The sequence below is a fragment of the Anabrus simplex genome, chromosome 6 (genome assembly GCF_040414725.1).
Source record: "Anabrus simplex isolate iqAnaSimp1 chromosome 6, ASM4041472v1, whole genome shotgun sequence".
NCBI lineage: Eukaryota > Metazoa > Arthropoda > Insecta > Orthoptera > Tettigoniidae > Anabrus > Anabrus simplex.
The window spans coordinates 9,517,517-9,536,051 of record NC_090270.1 but is presented as its reverse complement, the minus strand read 5'-3'; the positions used below and the strand labels follow the sequence as shown (position 1 = coordinate 9,536,051).

Here is an 18,535-nt window from a genome sequence, read left to right as displayed (position 1 = left end):
TTAATGGTGTTAAATTAGTTTACAAGTTTACAATAAATGAATTAGCGTTTATAAGGCTATGTTCTATTCTTGGACAATGATGATAAAAAATCACATGGTATAAAGTATTTTTGAACTCAGTTACGTGGAAGTAAGATGAAGAAATCTCTGCCCTTTGGACTACAGAATTGAGCTAAATGTAACAGGTCTGTGTATTTCTCCTGAGAATTTGGTCGCTGTTCTTTATAATGGAGACTTGGAAGGAGAAATTCGCCTTGTGGGATTGGTAGACCTTACAACACTTGATTCCCAGGCACTGTTGAAGGTAGATCTGTGCCGTATTAGGTGAGTGTGACCTGCTTGAAACAGTATCTGCTGATAGGTCTTGAGGGAAAGATGCATTTCTTTTTTTACATAAGCTGCAAAAATAAGGTCCATTTTTGCAGGAGTACCTGATCTACATCGATAAGTTGGAACATATGAATCCAGTCTTCTGGCAATTCTGCGTATGATTTTGTATTTATTAGAGCCATGTTACGATCACATTCGAGGTAGGAATGTCCCCGTATTGGGCAATTGACTTTGATTGTTTCCAGTCTTTTTGCAACTGATACTACATAATGTAAAAACCTGAACACTGTGTAGTTCTCATTGTACCCCCTGCATGAGTCACCAAAAATTTCCAGGTTTTTAACCTTGGTATCATGTTTTGTAAAAATGAAGTTATGGAGCATTGACACAACCTCATCAGAACCCTTCCCTCCTACTGTCTCAGGGTAGCAGTAGAAAAACGATTCAGATGTTGAAGGAATACAATGGCAGCTGTCTCCTAATAAGCATCATTAGTAGAGATATTTGGCATGTGTAGGTTTTCTGAAAATGACTCATAATCTTCATTTTTCATGCTTGATTTTCTGTTTTCCTTGCATAGAATGTGTCGCCTGTTAGTTTGTGATTATTCTGATCCATTTCAAGTTTTCGTAGTTGTGATAATTCCAAATCAGCCTTTTTATCAGGTTTCAAAGAACTCGTCAATAACCTTTCTTGTATTGCCTTTTTAGCAACCAGATGTGTGTCGCAAGTGCGAGGGTATCCAAATGATATCTTAAATTTCTCGTTATATATCTTCCTATTAAATTCGTAAGATACTTCAGGTAAATGTTTGTACATTTCACACTTCTTATATATGTTCAAATCTTCTAAAGCTCACAGTCAGGCCCAGATTCATGTGATCAGAACCTCATCTTCATACCATCAGTCATTCTGCCATGCTTTAACTGCTTCTTTGTGTTGTTTTCACTCTTTGTCTCATACACCACATCAGAATCAGTTTCAGGATTATGACTCATAGTAATATACTATCTTGCACTTAACAAAATAATAAGCAAAACACAGGAAATGTCCACTATGCAGAAGTCACCCCCAGCTCATTTCCGATGAAAAAGTGACATCCATCATTTTTGCAGTGGTCTCTTCAATGGTCGTTCTCATCATCATTTTCAGAACTCGTGTCCTCCATAAGAACATCCATTATGGATTCGTTGTCAATATTTCGTTCAAGTGAATTAGACATGCTAACTATTCACAAGAGTTACGCATGTGCCGTACGTACTTTCCTGCCCATTTCACAGCGGAAGTCAATGACGACGCAGCCTCAAGTTATGTAGGAATGTGGCTGTTATCAATGACTTGAAAGAAGAGCTCTTGACTTATGCTCATAACTAGTACATTTTATGCGTATAGAAGCATTCACCAGTATCCTGGTGAAGTGACAGCTCGCTGAAACGGCAGCTACTATTTTTTAGCTACGGTGAAAACGTATTGTGTGTTACGAACAGTACACCAGAGTTTTAAGTAATATATACATGTCACATAAACTTAGACGCTTGTTTTTTTTTAAACCAGAGGACACTTAATATCATTGTATAATTATTTTAATATCATTACTCATTATAGGACATTCTTCATTAGATTTAGTAATGTTTTTAAATTATATGTAAAGTTAACTTTAAATCTTATGACCAGCTGAGGATGACCTCAGTGAAAGTCGAAACCGGTACTGTATAGCAACAAGATATAATAAAGTATTGATTAGGTGGAAGGTACCCATTATTTGTAATTGTGTATACCAAGTATCAAAATGGACAAGTAACTGATGGATTATAAAAGGTCAAAACGTGCCCATAGGTTCTTCAAGCTCAGTCAGCAGCAATGGAATAGCGCGCCCATAGTTTCTACGAGCAGAGTCTCCAACGTGTTTAATCGATATAAAAATACCTCACTTATCACGTCACGAATTTTTGCTATTGCGGCTTCGTACGATCACATTTTACCACTATAAATTGAGGATAATTATGTCCACCTTTTCAATACAGATACAATGTGACGTCATTAACACATCACAAATTTATTACCTTTCAAAACATTGGGACCGGTTTCGGCATTATTTGTATGCCATCATCAGCCATAGGAAACTTTGTGACAAGGCTTAAGTACAATATTAACATAACATACAACATAAATATATATATATAAAAGTTGACCATATTCTTACATAACTATTAAAAAAAATTTGGTGTAGTCCTTAAAACTTAAGATTAAAATTGGTAGCATATTATATGCAACATATGACTTATTACTTCTATACAATTTTTGACTAAAGTTAAAGTTTTGTCAGGTTCTTTAAATATTACAAAATGCTGATTTAGCATCCAGTTAAAAAAAAATTTCAATCTTTGAAAATTTTATAACTACTACGCGTCTAAAGGCAATTATGCATTTTCGTTAAAAATACGTAAAAATGACATGTATTAAAATGAGTTCACCTATTAACAAATTGGAAACGGTAACCTATTTGTACTAGGTGTAGAGATATGTTACAGTATGAGTCTTTGGTAACTCAATGTCTTGCGTTAATGCAGTTTGGTTGTTTAACAACAAATCGAGTAAAATGATAAGTTCAGCTGATATTATTTTAGACTTTAAAACATTATTTGTCCCTTATAGAGGTCCCTTGAGTAAAGATTTTTAGCTGGCAAAACAGTTCCTTATTAGAATTGATTACAGGTTCACTCTGTTTTGGGGTTTGAATGGAATGAAATTCTTATTTCATTATATAATTTTGTTGTGCAATATTCATATACATAATGTTCTGTCTTTGCTAGTGTTCTTAAAATATAGATCGACTTAACACATTGCGGACCGGGTGCCGTTCGCCCCATGCACAGCCCTGTTCCCGGCCACTTTCTAACTACCTCTAAGCTGGAGTGCATGCATACAAATAAACTGTCAGAACTTCAATAGCTTTTGAAGGACTATTGTGTATTTTTCTATTGGCCTTCCTGAATCGTTGTTGAAATGCATTTCGGCTCATAGTTATCGGAAATATTGGTCTTTTTATTAGGGGATCGGTTGGCCAGTAATCTTTCAGACATGATTTCTTCACCTGCCGTATCAATATACACAGAGGATTAATTTTTTAATTTCCCTGCTAATGACATTAGTCCACTTTAGTGTTTTAGGGGATAAGTTATGAGAATGTGATTTCTGCTCATAGTGTAAGTTTGTCTTTTCAGCTACATACTGAAAAAATTCCTCACCAAACATAAGTCCTGCTACTTGTCCTATGTTTCCAGATTCATTAGGCCATACCTTTATACCAGGAGCACCTTCAAAATCCTCTAACCTAGGTTCACTGTTGTCCATAACCCAGTCGTCAGAAAACCCTGCATTATTTACAATATTTACACCCGTAACACAAATATACGACTCGTTCTGCGCTACGTGAGTTCCACACCTTGCCTCATCATCACTTGAAACATTTCCGTTAGAAGATATTTCATCGTCGAACTCTAAATACTCAGCATCACTTAATATTTGGAGCCTGTATCAGCACATAATTCGCGAATAATTTCATCTTTGTGTAAACACGTGCGATCGCTAGGCGCCGCCATCTTGCATGGCTCTTCGAACTTTGTAAACATGTTGTCAAGAAATGCAAAGAAAATCTACGATATGAAGAATACTCGAAAACAAATGCGACTATCGATTGTGTAGAACCATACGTAACAGAGTTCTATCACCCTTGACCTCCAAATAGTTCCCGTATATCTCAAAAGATAGCACTATAGTTCAGTCTGCTGGGTCTGCTGCTAACACGAGATAACTCGGGACCGGTCCGCAACGCTCGGCTAGGCAAACACGAGTTTTCTCGGGACCGGTCCGCAAGGTGTTAACAGGAGTGGACTGGTGAACCGGATTTTCTCTGAGCATTACATTCAAGGTCTTTGAGGTTCTAGAAATATCTCGATCCAAGACGGACCTAGGAGAAAGATATATATACTGCGTATTAGCATAAGAATAACAAAGTTTGAGAAGGCACTATTTCTATTTAAATAGAAACTCACCCCAAGCACTACATTGTCGAGAATAAAGCCAGAGAGGAACTGTCTACTGGAAAGGCAAATAACAGACTACGAGTACTAGAAGAGGAGCGGAGCATATGATGTAGGGGAAGGGAGATCACGGTAATGCAAGGTTATTGGTTGGGAGGGTGTGGATTACGGAGGGGATGGCAGATGAGCATATTGCGCACCATTTTGTGTACTGGTTGATAGATTGTTGATCACTGAAATGAGCGTCAAACAATATCGTGGGTTTTTCGGATATCTCATTCAGATTATAATTAGGGTTAAAATACTGGTCCAATGATATGAAACATTGTTGGGTTATATAAAGTAAGGGCCCTTTTGCCAATATTTATACGACGTCAATGTCATGATTGATGTTATGAAAACTATGTTTATAGTCATTTATGTGTTGTCCTATAGCTGAAAATCTCCTATATTTAATGGCGTTAACGTGCTCATTATACCTAACCTTAAAAGATCTCCCTCCCTGTTTGTCCTATGTATGTACTATCGCAGCTGTTACAGTGAAATCTGTATACGCCCGATTTATCATATGGGTTTGGTGCGTTGACTAGTTTAGCGTTATGAAATATGTCAAGATTTCTGTTGTTGGTTTTAAAAGAAATGTTGATATTTTTCTTGAAAATTTTTGTAATTCTATATATGTTAGGATTATATGTGAATGTTGAGTAGACTTTTGGTCTAGTTATTTCTTTTTGTTTTTGTAGGTTTGATTTCGGTCTGTGCTTGAACTTAGAAATTATTCGTTCTATGAAACTACGATTATAGCCGTTATGGGCTGCAATGCTACGTATTGTTTTTAGTTCTCTATTTAAGTCTGATTTTGACATGGGAATACTAAAAGCCCGGTGTATCATACTATTATAGATTGCCCGCTTTTGGCTGGGTGGGTGTATGGAGTCATTATGAATGGTTGTGGCGGTATATGTTCGTTTTCTATAGATCCTGTATTTAAAGGAATGCGGGAGCTGAGTGATAGTTAAATGTAGGAAGTTAAGGACTCTGTTATCCTCCGATTCTATTGTAAACTTAATATCTGGATCAATATTATTAAGGTGTACCAGGGTGGTGGGTGCGTCTGAAATGTGCTGGTCCATAACTATAAACGTATCATCAACGAATCTGGCCCACAAGAGAATGTTATTAAATTTCTTATCATCTTCTATTCTAGTATGTTAAAGGAAATCCAGATATATATCAGCCAAAATGCCAGATGCTGGTGACCCCATGGCCAGCCCATCTTGTTTGTATAACACTTTGTCGAATATGAAGTAATTGCTATTAACTAACAGTTTGAGGATGGTTATAAAATCTGCTATTTCTAATTGACTGAGCTTGCTGTGGGTACGTAGGTTTTTTGAAATAATTGGCAGTACTTTTCTAGTTTTATGTTTGCATACATGTTGATGATATCAAATGAATGCATAGTATAATGGGGTTGCATTTTAAAGTTGTTTAGTTTTTTAACTACAGTGAAACCTTGATTCTCCGTTTTTCGAGGGACCATGAAAATAAAACGTACAACACGGGAAAACGGAAAATCCGGGAATGAATGAAAACCATCAACAATTTAGCTAAACATCACAAAAATGAAATATGTATCATTATAATCTTACAAAAACTCCTAAACCAAACCAAACTACAGCCCCAGTGGGACTTTGCCTGCCAAGCGACCGCTGCTCAGCCCGAAGGCCTGCAGATTACGAGGTGCGCATGGTCAGTGCGACGAATCCTGTAGGCCGATATTCCTGGCTCTCTAGATCGGGGTCGCCATCTCACCATTAGATAGCTCCACAATTAAAGGTAATCACACAGGCTGAGTGGACCTGGAACCAGACTTATATCCAGGTAAAATTGCCTGACCTGGTCGCAATCGAACCTGGGCCCTCTGAATGAGAGGCAGGCATGTCAGACCGCGAAACTGCATTAATTACCGGTACGAGAGTTCAAAATCTCTATACTTTATATTCAATTTTACAGGCGAATCTTCGTCAGTTTCCTGTGAAAACTTCTTTCAGTTCAGCAACTTTGATTACGCTAGCCAAACTCTTCGAAAAATCTAATAACGCCAAGCCGAACGACAATCGACCACAAGTTGTTTTTAATTCTCTCATCTAATAAAATGAAGCACATTAGATACAAAAGCACCCAAAATGATAGTGAAATCCCTTCATTTCTTAATCTTTCATTGTAATTTGGTCTCCGGTATACGGGTATACTGTTCGTAGTCAGTTTCTGGAAATCTCGTACTGCGCAAATTAGGCCTACATCGACTTTTAAAGGTTATGTTGAACTCGAAAACATGGTTTCGAATGTATCTATTCTTAAAAGTTCTCGAATGCATTATATTCAATTCTGCCCATCATAAATACAATCAAATTGGAAAGATAAAAGAAATATCATCAAACTTCAGAAATTACGGTTATTCGTGACCTTGAGGTCATCTGGAAAGCGCGCTCGCTGCACGTCAGTACGAGTTGGAAATGGTACCATCCATTTAAATTTAACGTGCGCAAATAAAACGACTGCGGTTTTTGGTATTTTGACACGAAAACGTAAAATTCCCAGTCTTACATTAGGACCTAAACAGTTAATAGGCAATCCCAAGACCTCCCATGACTTTCTTTTTTAATGTAAGGTGCAACATCTGTTCTGGTCTCGCTAACATAATCATGTACGATAATATCAAAAATACTGAATTTGTGTTGGGAAGGAACAGTTTCGATTCTTGCCTGAAAGCCCAGTTACTGTACAGTGCCCTGAGCAAAGTGCCGAAAACCTGTTCGGCAGTATGATCGAAAAAATGTAAAAATATAAACATCTAACCCTGGACATAATATGGACGTTTTATAAGTGCGAACATTTGACGAAACTCGTTCCGCCTTCAAGCAGAGCTATCGAAATGCGCCGTCTCTCCTTGCAATTGTTGTGGACACTCTCTGCTGTATGATTTTCCGAGATTCTCTAAACAATACCACCCGAATGCGATGCTAAGATGGTCCCTTATGCAAGTTCACCGCCGATCGCTTTTCCAGTACCGGTTACAGTACTTGCTTTAATTATCGCAATGACGGGGCGTTAACGCCAAGATCCATAAATATGCCACAGCTGTCCTTTCGTGAGATACAGTTTATTAAAAAGCGATTGATCGAGGATTTAGCGTTGATGGGACTGGAATTTCTGGACGGTTGATCCGGGAAATTGTTTCTTCGAGGAACGGATAATGCGGGACTTTTACAACGTGATTTAATTACGATGCTCGCGGGACCGCGTAATTTGAACGCATATTCCGGGAAAACGTATTTTCCGGGAACGGATAATCGAGGTCCCACTGTAATTCTAGAGTGTTAATCACGGATTTGTTTGCTTGAAAAGTATAGTTTTTTCTAAGAAATTGTTGTATAAATTGCGCTGTCTTGTCAAGAGGGCTCGATCTAAAATTTACTATGGGACGTATCGGTACTCCTTCCTTATGGATTTTTGGTTGGGCTTTGACCGTGGGGAGACCAGGGTTCATATTGATCAGTTTGTTTTTCTCGCTGTCAGTCAACAGGAAGGTTATGTTTTTTAGTATCTGTTTTAGCTGTTTTTGAATGGATTTTGTCACTGCGTTGCTGTCTAATGCACAATGGAGTATTTTTCAAGATAAAGTATACAGCAAGCTAACCACTATACTTTCTCAGAAACAGTACACATTAGACCATAAATTCCAAACCCTAACCAATAAATCAAATGCAGAAAACAGACCGTACAGGAACTCTACCCTAAATAATACGCATAGCCAAATTCTAGATCAATTTCACCCTCCCCTTATTAATCTCTCCAACATTGACTTTGACGAAGAAGAAATCGCTATTCTCTCTAAAGGCCCCAAGCATAATTGGCTTAACTATAATATAGCGAACATGACCAAACAGCTGGTAATAGAAACAGAAGCGGTCATCAACAAAATACCTATTGACACTCAGAATGAGGTTAGATATGAAGCCAAGAAACAATGAAACAGAATTCTAAATGCACCTGTTTACTCTACTAATTCAACGCAACACGAGAACCGAAAAAAGATCCTACAGCTTAAGAATAAGATTAAAGACACAAAAACCATCATCACCAAAGAAGACAAAGGAAACACCACTGTTATAATGGAAAAAACTGATTATATAACCAAAACAAAAAAAAATTTTTAGACAGTTCTTTTTAATAATAGAAAAAAAAAAACAACTAAATCCATTCAAAAACAGCTAAAACAGATACTAAAAAACATAACCTTTCTGTTGACTGACAGCGAGAAAAACAAACTGGAAGATAGGAAACTGATCAATATGAACCCTGGTCTCCCCACGGTCAAAGCCCAACCAAAAATCCATAAGGAAGGAGTACCGATACGTCCCATAGTAAATTTTAGACCGAGCCCTCTTTACAAGACAGCGCAATTTATACAACAATTTCTTAGAAAACACTATACTTTTCAAGCAAACAAATCCATGATTAACACTCTAGAATTAGTTAAAAAACTAGACAACTTTAAAGACGGGTACAGACATGCGCGCCTAACTCTGTAACATAACCACGTCACGTGCCAAGGTTGAATGGGGCAATGTTACGCACCGTGGTTGCGAGGTAAACTTTTCTACCCCGCACCGCAGGTCGCAACATGTAACCTACCAGCGTTCCGCCAGTTGAGACAGTGCAGCTTTGAAAGATGGACTTAGCTGCAGCAGCCTATATTTGCATTATGCAACTAAACGGAAACATAGGTGATGGTGGCAAACTCAGCTATATTCATGTAGAACTACACATGGTGGTTCAAATTTGCTAGCTGACATGAAGTTTCAGACAGTTAGTGGGCGTTATAAACATTTTACTTGCTAAACCTGACCAAGGCGTCGTTTCCGTTTCCAACGTTTTGTGTTGATTTTTGTTTTCGAGTTCCGCGCAAGAGTATTATTGCTTAGGCAATCAAGTCGGAGGTTTATATATTTCAATATGGGTAGTTTTTTTTTTTTTTTTTTTTACAGATAGGTCTTATGGCGACGATGGTATAGAAAAAGCCTTGGAGTGGGAAGGAAGTGGCCGTGGCCTTAATTAAGGTACAGCCCCAGCATTTGTCTGGTGTGAAAATGGGAAACCACAGAAAACTACCTTCAGGGCTGCCGAGAGTGTGGTTCGAACTCACTATCTTCCGAATGCAAGCTCACATCTGTATGCCCCTAACCGCACGACCAACTCGCCCGGTAATATGGGTAGCGAAAGCATAGTAAAACAATTATTAAACACGTTTTTCATCAAGTGAAAATAAACAAGTGATTGACTGTAGCCGACCCTGCTCAGCGATTTTCAGGCCTGACGACGGTTTTCTCTACTTTAGTTTTACAGTATTATATTATTACAGTATATAAGATTTTACAACGATGAAGTGACTGAAATGACCGAAATACACATTTCGTCTTTGAAAGAAAGTCGTAATTCTCTGCAGACTTCTCCTTTTTTTCCCCCTCCATGTCTTTCTATTACATTCATTCATTTCGTGATCTGAATAATTCGGGGAGGGTGTGGAGGAATGTGCGGACTTATATTTAATTCATAAATTTAAATAACGCCTGAACGTCTGGGGCAGGAAATACCACTGTCTTATGCGTGTTGTACACCATTACATTTTCCTGTCAGTTCAACATTTCACAAGAAATTTGTCAAATCTTGTCAAAGACTCTTCAACATTGCTGAAGGTTTCATAAGATTTGAAAAGATTTGGCAAGATTTGATAGCATTTCGTTTTAACATAGAGGAAAGGCAAACAGCTGTTGTAGTTGTTGGACTAGCAGCGGGGTACAGTCTTAAAAAGAAGAGAAACACGCAATAAACCAAAATTTACATGGGCAAAATATTAATGTAGTTATCTTCAACATAATTTTTGCAATGTATTTACTGCCATAACATCATTTGCAGAGGTTAAGCTATACTGCATAGCTATACTCACATTAATTGAATAAAAATGACAGCAGTGAAACGGAAATATGTATCTTATTACATGAAAACATATTAGAAATTCCATAATAATAATAATAATAATAATAATAATAATAATAATAATAATACCGAGCTCGATAGCTGCAGTCGCTTAGGTGCGGCCAGTATCCAGTAATTAATGGTTATGAATTTCATGTTTTTGGTCCGTATTGAACTGAGAATAATATATAAGTAATAATAATAACGTAAACTTTGTTGTTATTATTATTATTATTATTATTATTATTATTATTATTATTATTATTATTATTACTTATATATTATTCTCAGTATCCAGTATTCGGGAGATAGTAGGTTCGAACCCCACTGTCGGCAGCCCTGAAGATGGTTTTCCGCAAATGCTGGGGCTGTACCTTAATTAAGGCCACGGCCACTTCCTTCCCACTCCCAGTACTTCCCTGTCCCATCGTCGCCATAAGACCTATCTGTGTCGTTGCGACGTAAAGCAACTAGCCAAAAAAAAAAAAAAAAAAAAAACTAATAATACATGTCTTTCCTTCTTTCTTAATCCGTTTACCCTCCAGAGTTGGCTTTTCCCTCAGACCCTGCGAGAGGTCCCACCTCATCAATTTGATAGGGCCTAAAGTTGCTAAGAAGGATACCACATTCAGAGAGGCTATCTCGGTGCAAGAGAGACTGGAAGTGACAGTACGATTTCTAGCAACCGGTGATTCAAACACTAGTCTGCAGTATCTTTTCAAAATATCCAAACAGTCGATTAGTGTTATCGTACCTGAATGTGTCAAGCTCTGATTGAAGCACTATACGAAAATATAAACGTAAGTAAGGAATTTATTGCTGGGATATTCTATGTTTCATACATCAAACATTATCTATTTTAATTGCTTATTCAACACAGAAACACTACTTTGTAAGTCTAATCAAGTCCTGAAAATCTATATCCACATCGTGGGAATTGCTTACAGTATTTGACTCAGTGGACAGATTGGAGTTGGAGTGAGGAGAATTGGGTGTAGTAGTAGTATTCGGTGAAGATAAGGAAGCTGAAGCAGTGGGTGTCGAAACGGTGTAACCTTGAAAATGTGATGGGTTCGGCAGCTGATGAACATTATGTTCTGCAGCATGATGGGGATATTGGGAATATGTAGAGTGAACCGGAGAATGGAGTGGATGGGGAAAGTGGTCATTTCTTAAAATTTTGTTGAAATCCCTGGGATGGCTAGTTAGCCACAACATTTCCTTAGCTCTGTACATTTCAATAAAATGCAGTGTGTTTTGCTCGGTCCCCAACGTTTTTACTGATCAAGCAGACAGAGGCGAATGTGTATTACGCGCCGAGGTCCTGTGTACATCCAAGCTTGCTGTAACTTCCGCGCGCGCAGCTCTTTGTGACGCGGGAACCAACAAGCAGTGGAACGCAGCGAACCTCGTTCCGTATCGTTCATGTTGCGGGCTAAGGTTGCGCGACAAGGTTATGCAGTTGAAATAATAACATTTATTTATTTGACCACCTAATCAATACAAAATTGTCTTGGATGATTTACATAAATTTGTTAACTAATAGTGGTACATGTGTTGCCTTCCCTGAAGGCATCATCAGCCATAGTCTTAACCTTAAATTAAAAATAAGTGTCTAAATAACATGTAATAATGAAATGAATTTTAAAATCTTGAAGAGATTTGAAGTAAAATAACATTAAAAATAACAATGATGGTTTAAAAAATACAATGTGATGAGATAATAGTGGAAGTATTAACAAAATTAACATTAGAAGGTTGCTAAAATAAGTGCAATGGATAAAACAACAGATTGTTATACAACAAGTAGTAAGATTGTATAAAACTAAAGTTGATAGTCTGGCGGTTATAATTAGACGATGGCGAAAAATCGTATATAATCAAAGTAAAGAAGAGAGAATAAAAGTCAAAGTTAGTCGAGAGATCCTATTTTTGACCAGTATAACTTCTAGTACGGCCAATACTCTTCCCCTAGGATAAATTCTTATGTGCTTGTGTAATTTACGAAACCTCATTTTCAAGAGTATTTATTTGATGGTTTATTTCGTGAGTGTTTTGTCCTGCGCCTTCATGTATCGTGTTTCCCGCTCACCACAGCAGCGTGTCCGCTTTATACAGCTGGGGATTCGGGGCGGCAATTGTCCTGCAAGCAAGACAGGCTGGCGCGCGCTAGCGACTCAGTTAATTGGGATGAAAGAATGTGTTTGTTATTGTTGTTCGCGCGCTGTTAACATCGTTTCTGTGCGTAGTTTCATCGGGAGTTTTAGGCCCCCTTTTTTCCTTGCATTTGTATGCTTTCTCCCACTGCCAAAGGCGTATGTTAATAATGTATGGGACATATAGAATTGTTGTGTATGTGGTAGTTTTGCGTTATTTAAGTGCATAATTTTAATGAGTTGAATGTTTTTAAGGGGGTTGTGTCTGTGACAGTTTCAGGTAGTTTATTTTCTCGTTATGGCCAAAAATATAACAAATGTTATCTCCACGTGTTCAGAAATACCTATAAATTTCCGTTCATTTTACCGCCTGATAAAGAAACTACCATATTCTTTCGTGTAATTAACGCCCTTGCATAATTTACGCATCCCAATATTTTTGGGTCCAACGTGGAGAAAAACAAATGTTCATGTATTTGACGCTCCCGCAACTTCGAACATCCATCACGCAGCTCCGGATGCGTTTCGAAATAAAGATGTCAACTACTCAAGTAGGAGGCTTCCTATTGCGAAAGCGGGCATTCCAAATACAGGGCAACGTGCTGTTATTAGCCGACAGGAAATCCCACTGCACTAGTTTTTCGAGTGTTTCTGGTACGGGACATTCTGTGATATCAAAATTGTTTTTCAGTCTACAGTATTCGAGTAATACTGCATCATACTAACTCGCGGTGATCAGTTATGCCAAAACATACGGGAATAGGACAGCGAGTATTCAATACCCAAATGAAACTTGCGCTACCGCGGTAACAGAACTGCACTTCAAGCGGCCAACAAGTCTCGCAAAGCATTTTGTGGACCAAAAAGCGGCAAGTTTCCGCAAGTAGAGAAGGATGTGGTTAAATATATGATTTTGTGACGCAACGTTGGATAAGCAATTTCTCACGAAATTCAGTGTTTTACAGAATGTGAAATAACTGCTGCACATGGAATCAGTGTCTCGGATTTGAAGGTTAGCCGAGTCTTCATTAATTTTATGAAGAGAAATGGACTTCCTCTTCGGCGAAGAACATCGTGCCAAAAAATGACGAATGGTTTAAACCATTTTCATCGCTTTGTGATTGAGAAGCGTAAAGTGAGGAATATTTGATCTCCCTTATATGAACCGCAGATCAGATGGCAATCAGTTTCCATATGCCACAAAGTTGAACATTCGATAAGAAAGATCATACAGTGTTATCGTATGCGCTACCGGAAGCAAAAAACGATGTACTTCAATGCTTGCTATAACAGCTGATGTCAGAAAGCTTACACCTTACATTGATCTAAAATGAAAAACAATGCCCAAAGCAAAATTAACGCGAATGATCCATGTTCGTATTCAAGAAGAAGGGTGGATGGACACGTCACTCATACAAGATTGGATATGAACGGTTTGGGGTAATGTAACAGGGTCCCTCCTTCGTTGCCTGGCCCTTCTCGTGTTGGACAGTTTTCTTGCTGGTATGTCATTGTTATGACATTGCATGAATTGTACTTTTATTAGTTCATGTTTATTTCACTCCAGGTCATATTGTCAGCTCGTAATGGGAGGAATATTTTCCAGTGTCGGTACTTCAATCCCACGTGTCTAACTTTCCTGATGTACCCTATTTGAATTTTCAGAAAAATTCTCACGCCAGAATTTTACGCCAAATGACGATAACCGCAAACGAGTTGAACCAATTGTGTTTATATTATATTTGATGTATCTTTTAAATGTAAATGAATTGTAAATATCTGAATTCCTTGAATAATTTACGCATCCGAAGTTTTCACCTGTATTTTTCGTTAAAAAGTGCATTAATTACGCGAGAAAATACAATATTATGCATTTTGTTGCGTGTGTCGGTGTGACATAACTATTATTATTTGTTTAACTGTTATAAATGATAATGATCAGGTACATTTTCTTGTAACCATTTTTATGTTTTGGTAGTTTAAGATTTGAAATTTAACAGTCTATTTGCATTGTAACTAGATATGTATGCCTTTTATCTTGACCTTTTTTCACCTAGATCGTAATGGACTATATGTGATGAAATCCAAGAATTAAAAAATGTTCCTATTTTTGGTTTCTAAAAGTTGGCAGGTATGGGCAAGGGTTGGCATTTCTGAATTATGAGAGAAGTAGCATGGCAGGAAATAGTACAAGGATAGAGTCACTGCCCTGCGTTGTAATGCAGACGGAAGCGAGAGACTTCTTCCCCTCGTCATAGGGATGTTCTGCAAGTCACATTTTAAGGGCATTTGGGTACTTTTTTCGTGCAGGTACAAGGCATCTGAAATGCATAGAGTAGAGTAATCCAATTAAAAAAGTGCTTCTTGTACACAGGAACCAGCATAGATTCCTGCTTGTCTTTGAATCTTTTTTTCCTTTCGTTGCGAGAGGTTATGTTTCCCAGTGAGTTATCTATGTGCATTATTTGAATAATGTAAATGGACCTTGTTGGATACATTTTGGAAATAGTATTTTTCCATGGCATTTGGAAGGGTTAAACTGTGAACCAAGGTGAATTGCGTGCAGTGACAGGTCTTAGAATATTTTGTGATGCGGCAAGGGTTGGCAATTCTAAATGAAGGTTGGGGGTTAATTTGAAGTCCGATTTTTGTGTCCCAATGACCTTGAATTAGAGGTTTTACTGTAATATGGAAAACATACTTTTTAAATTTCACCTGTCTTCTCTCTGACAGATTAATTTTGTCATCATTAGAAAGCAATTTCATGACTTTTTCTATATCCATAGCTAGGCTATCACACGACGGATATTGAGTGTCACTTTACAACTCGATGCAGAATACACTTCTGACTGCAATGTGAAATACAGGCATGAACAGGTTCTCTAGGTTATTCAGCCATCTTAGTGCTAACCGTCAAGCAGAACTGAACTTCATGAAAACCTAAGTCTGTTACTTGTCACAGTGTTTTATTGAATGTTGTTCTTCACAATGTCAAGTGGTGAAATGATGACATTTAATTGTTGCACGACTGGATACACAATTACTTTCAAAGAATATTAAAATTTTTAATTTGAGAGTAGGGCTATATGCTTTAAAAATTTATAAAATCTGTGTTGGGTCGGTTACACGTGTGTTTCATCTCTGAAATACACAGTTGCTGCTATTTATTGTTGTTTTTAAATATTCATTTTTATCATTGAGCATGTGTTCAGGATGTCTATATATTTCTAGAGTTTCTAAAATATTTAATTTTGTCCCTATTGGATGTGTGAGTAAAATGGCAAGAGAATTTTGAAGTATCAAGTACACAAAATTCAGTATAAAGTTGTCTTGACAGATTAAATTATTCACGAAGAATTAATAATTATTAATGTAATTTGCTTTACGTCCTACTAACTACTTTTTAAGGTCTTCGGAGAAAGAATTAATTCAGTCAGGGAAGAAGCCACACAAAACATGGTTATGTTTAAAACTGAACTTCTGTGAGTTTAACAACGTGCTCCCCAAAGGTGTAATTTACGCTGAGAAGTTTAGGAATTTGAGGCCTTTTCCTTTTCCCAACCTGCCTGCTGTGGTGACAGTTGTTATTTCTGTTGGAAACCACATTCAATTCACAAGTGGGCGACAAAGAACGTTTTCAGGTCTGTTGTTCGTTCACAAGTATTTAATGCTACCAGATTACATTTTTAATATCATATACACTATAAATTAATTTTTAGAAAGGATATAATTTTCAACCTCTGAACATTATGTACCTCAGGAAAGAGCCATCGTTTTTCTTCAAAAATTTGAGATACAATTTCCTATGCCTCTTCTGTAAAAGTTTTTAGAAAAAGGAATTATGGCTAAAAAGTTCGAGATAAAGGGGTAACATGGCAATTAGATTGCTTATTTAGCCTATATGTTATATTTTTTGTGTAAATTAGATAGATTCCTCTGAACGCAGAATATATTGTCTAGTAGGTTAGTTATCGACGTCATTACAGTGAATGAATTCCTCTCGAGAATGCTGTGAATAACACCTTCGGACACTTCCTTGTTGGTAGACAATTTTTGTACGTAGTGAAGCTCAGAACAGTTTACATATCTGGTTAGCATTATTAATGGAAGTAATGAAATCAACCCTGAAATTAATAATAGACTATGTAAAGGTACAACATTTGATCATCAAGTCAGAGAGCTTCTATGGGATGACAAAGTATCCAAGAGAACGAAATTAACAGTATTTCATACCAGTTTTAACATACGGACTAGAAACGCTGGTAACTAATAGTAAGATCCCAGCAGTAGAAATAAAATTTTTAAGATATTTAGAATTCAAAATATATAAATCAGAGAAGAGCTAAATATAGAACCGTTAGTACAGAAGATACAGAAAGCAAGACTGAGATGGTTCAGACATGTAAATAAAAAAAAAACAGGGAAGGAACGGGTAGTAAGAAGGGAATTGGAAAGAGACCTGGTAGAAGACCGGGAAGAAGGTAGATGGATCGGATTTGGAAGGGCATTAGAGAAGCTGGATTGGATGTGGCGGAAGTAATGGAGCAGGAAAAGTGCAAGGACAGAAAGGAGTGGAGGAGGCTTATTAACAATACCCGGGCGACTGGAGTGGGTCATTGATGATGATGATGATGATGAAGCTATTTCCATAATGTTCATAGAAATTAGAAATTAGTTCTGTGCAACTTGTGATGTTTAGTGTTTTCTTTTTCTTTTTCACAGGTAAAGTATCCCACTGGAAAGACATGCCGAACCCAAATATGGGCCGTGGTGGTATGCACTGTCCACCTGGTATGCCTCAAAACAGATTGCCTGGCAATGGATCTAATAACATGAAGCCCGATGGAACACCTCTGTGGGGTAATCCTGGCAGGTAAGTTCTAAATGTTTTGTCAAATGTCCTGTTAAAAACGCAGGGAATAGCTGCTGGTTTATTGTATTTTAAATTTCATACATGGCCTATCCCAGCAAGTTTGTATTACTGAATGCTTCTTGTCTGACTATCCTGTGGCGTAAACAGCATTTGCTTGGAAAAAATTCTCCTCACACTTACCGCAAGAATTGAATTGCAGTTTTTTGATAAGGAAAACATACTACGCATTTAGTGGCAACAGTTGTTTATTAGACACCACTAGGTGCATGCCCAAGACAAGTGGAAGATAGTAAAAACGTTCATAATCTGGAGGATCCTGCCAAATTATTCTCAACTACAACATTAAGGGCATGAATCAGGTAAGAGATTGCAGAAAAGAACAAAAAGTCTTGGTAGATTTGATGTGTCTGTTTGGTCATTTCAGATCGCATATTAATGTATTCCATGTTGATTCATTGTACTGACTTATGAGAGATGTTGGGGTGCTTGAATGTTAGGATTTGAAGGACATGCTTTACAGTGATGTATTTCTTAGCTTAATCATTGCATCACATGTATGGTATGTTCTTACGGTAAGTGTGAGGAGGATATTTTTCCAAGCCACTGGATACTCAGACAACAAGTATTCAGTAATACAACGTTGCTGGGATAGGCCGATGTGTGCAATCGATGATCACGTGTACATAGGCTGAGTTGCTGTCACCAGTTGTGACCTATGTGAAAGAGATGCAGAAACACGGATAATTCATAGATTGGCATGCCAGCCATCTAGCTTGGCAGCTTCAGTAGTTTCCTTACTAGCAGTGGCTGGCGGAACAGGATCTAGTAGGGCATTGAGTTTGCACAATATTTTAGTGATTGGAAATTATACATTTTCCAGCTAACTCATTCTTGGTTGCTAGCACTTAGGCCCAGTGAGCCAATTTGGACTCATTAGTTGGGATCTAGCACACCTGCGCATGGCTAGTGCATATAGTGCAGGCCATTGCACAGGTTACTTGGAACCCAGGCAATGCCAATGTACTATGAGACTTGGTCTGTTTTACAAAAATTGATGCCTGGTAGGCCATCAGATGATACAGATTTCCTTT

The 18,535-nt window shown here is 37.6% G+C and overlaps 1 protein-coding gene across 1 annotated transcript in view; it reads left to right on the top strand.

Moving 5' to 3' along the window:
• gw (trinucleotide repeat containing adaptor protein gawky) overlaps positions 1-18,535 on the top strand; it is a 475,910-nt gene that overhangs the window by 222,230 nt on the left and 235,145 nt on the right. Inside the window, exon 13 of the mRNA XM_067149652.2 lies at positions 17,294-17,444. Coding sequence (XP_067005753.2) covers positions 17,294-17,444 — 151 coding nt within the window. The remainder of the gene's footprint in view (positions 1-17,293; positions 17,445-18,535) is intronic.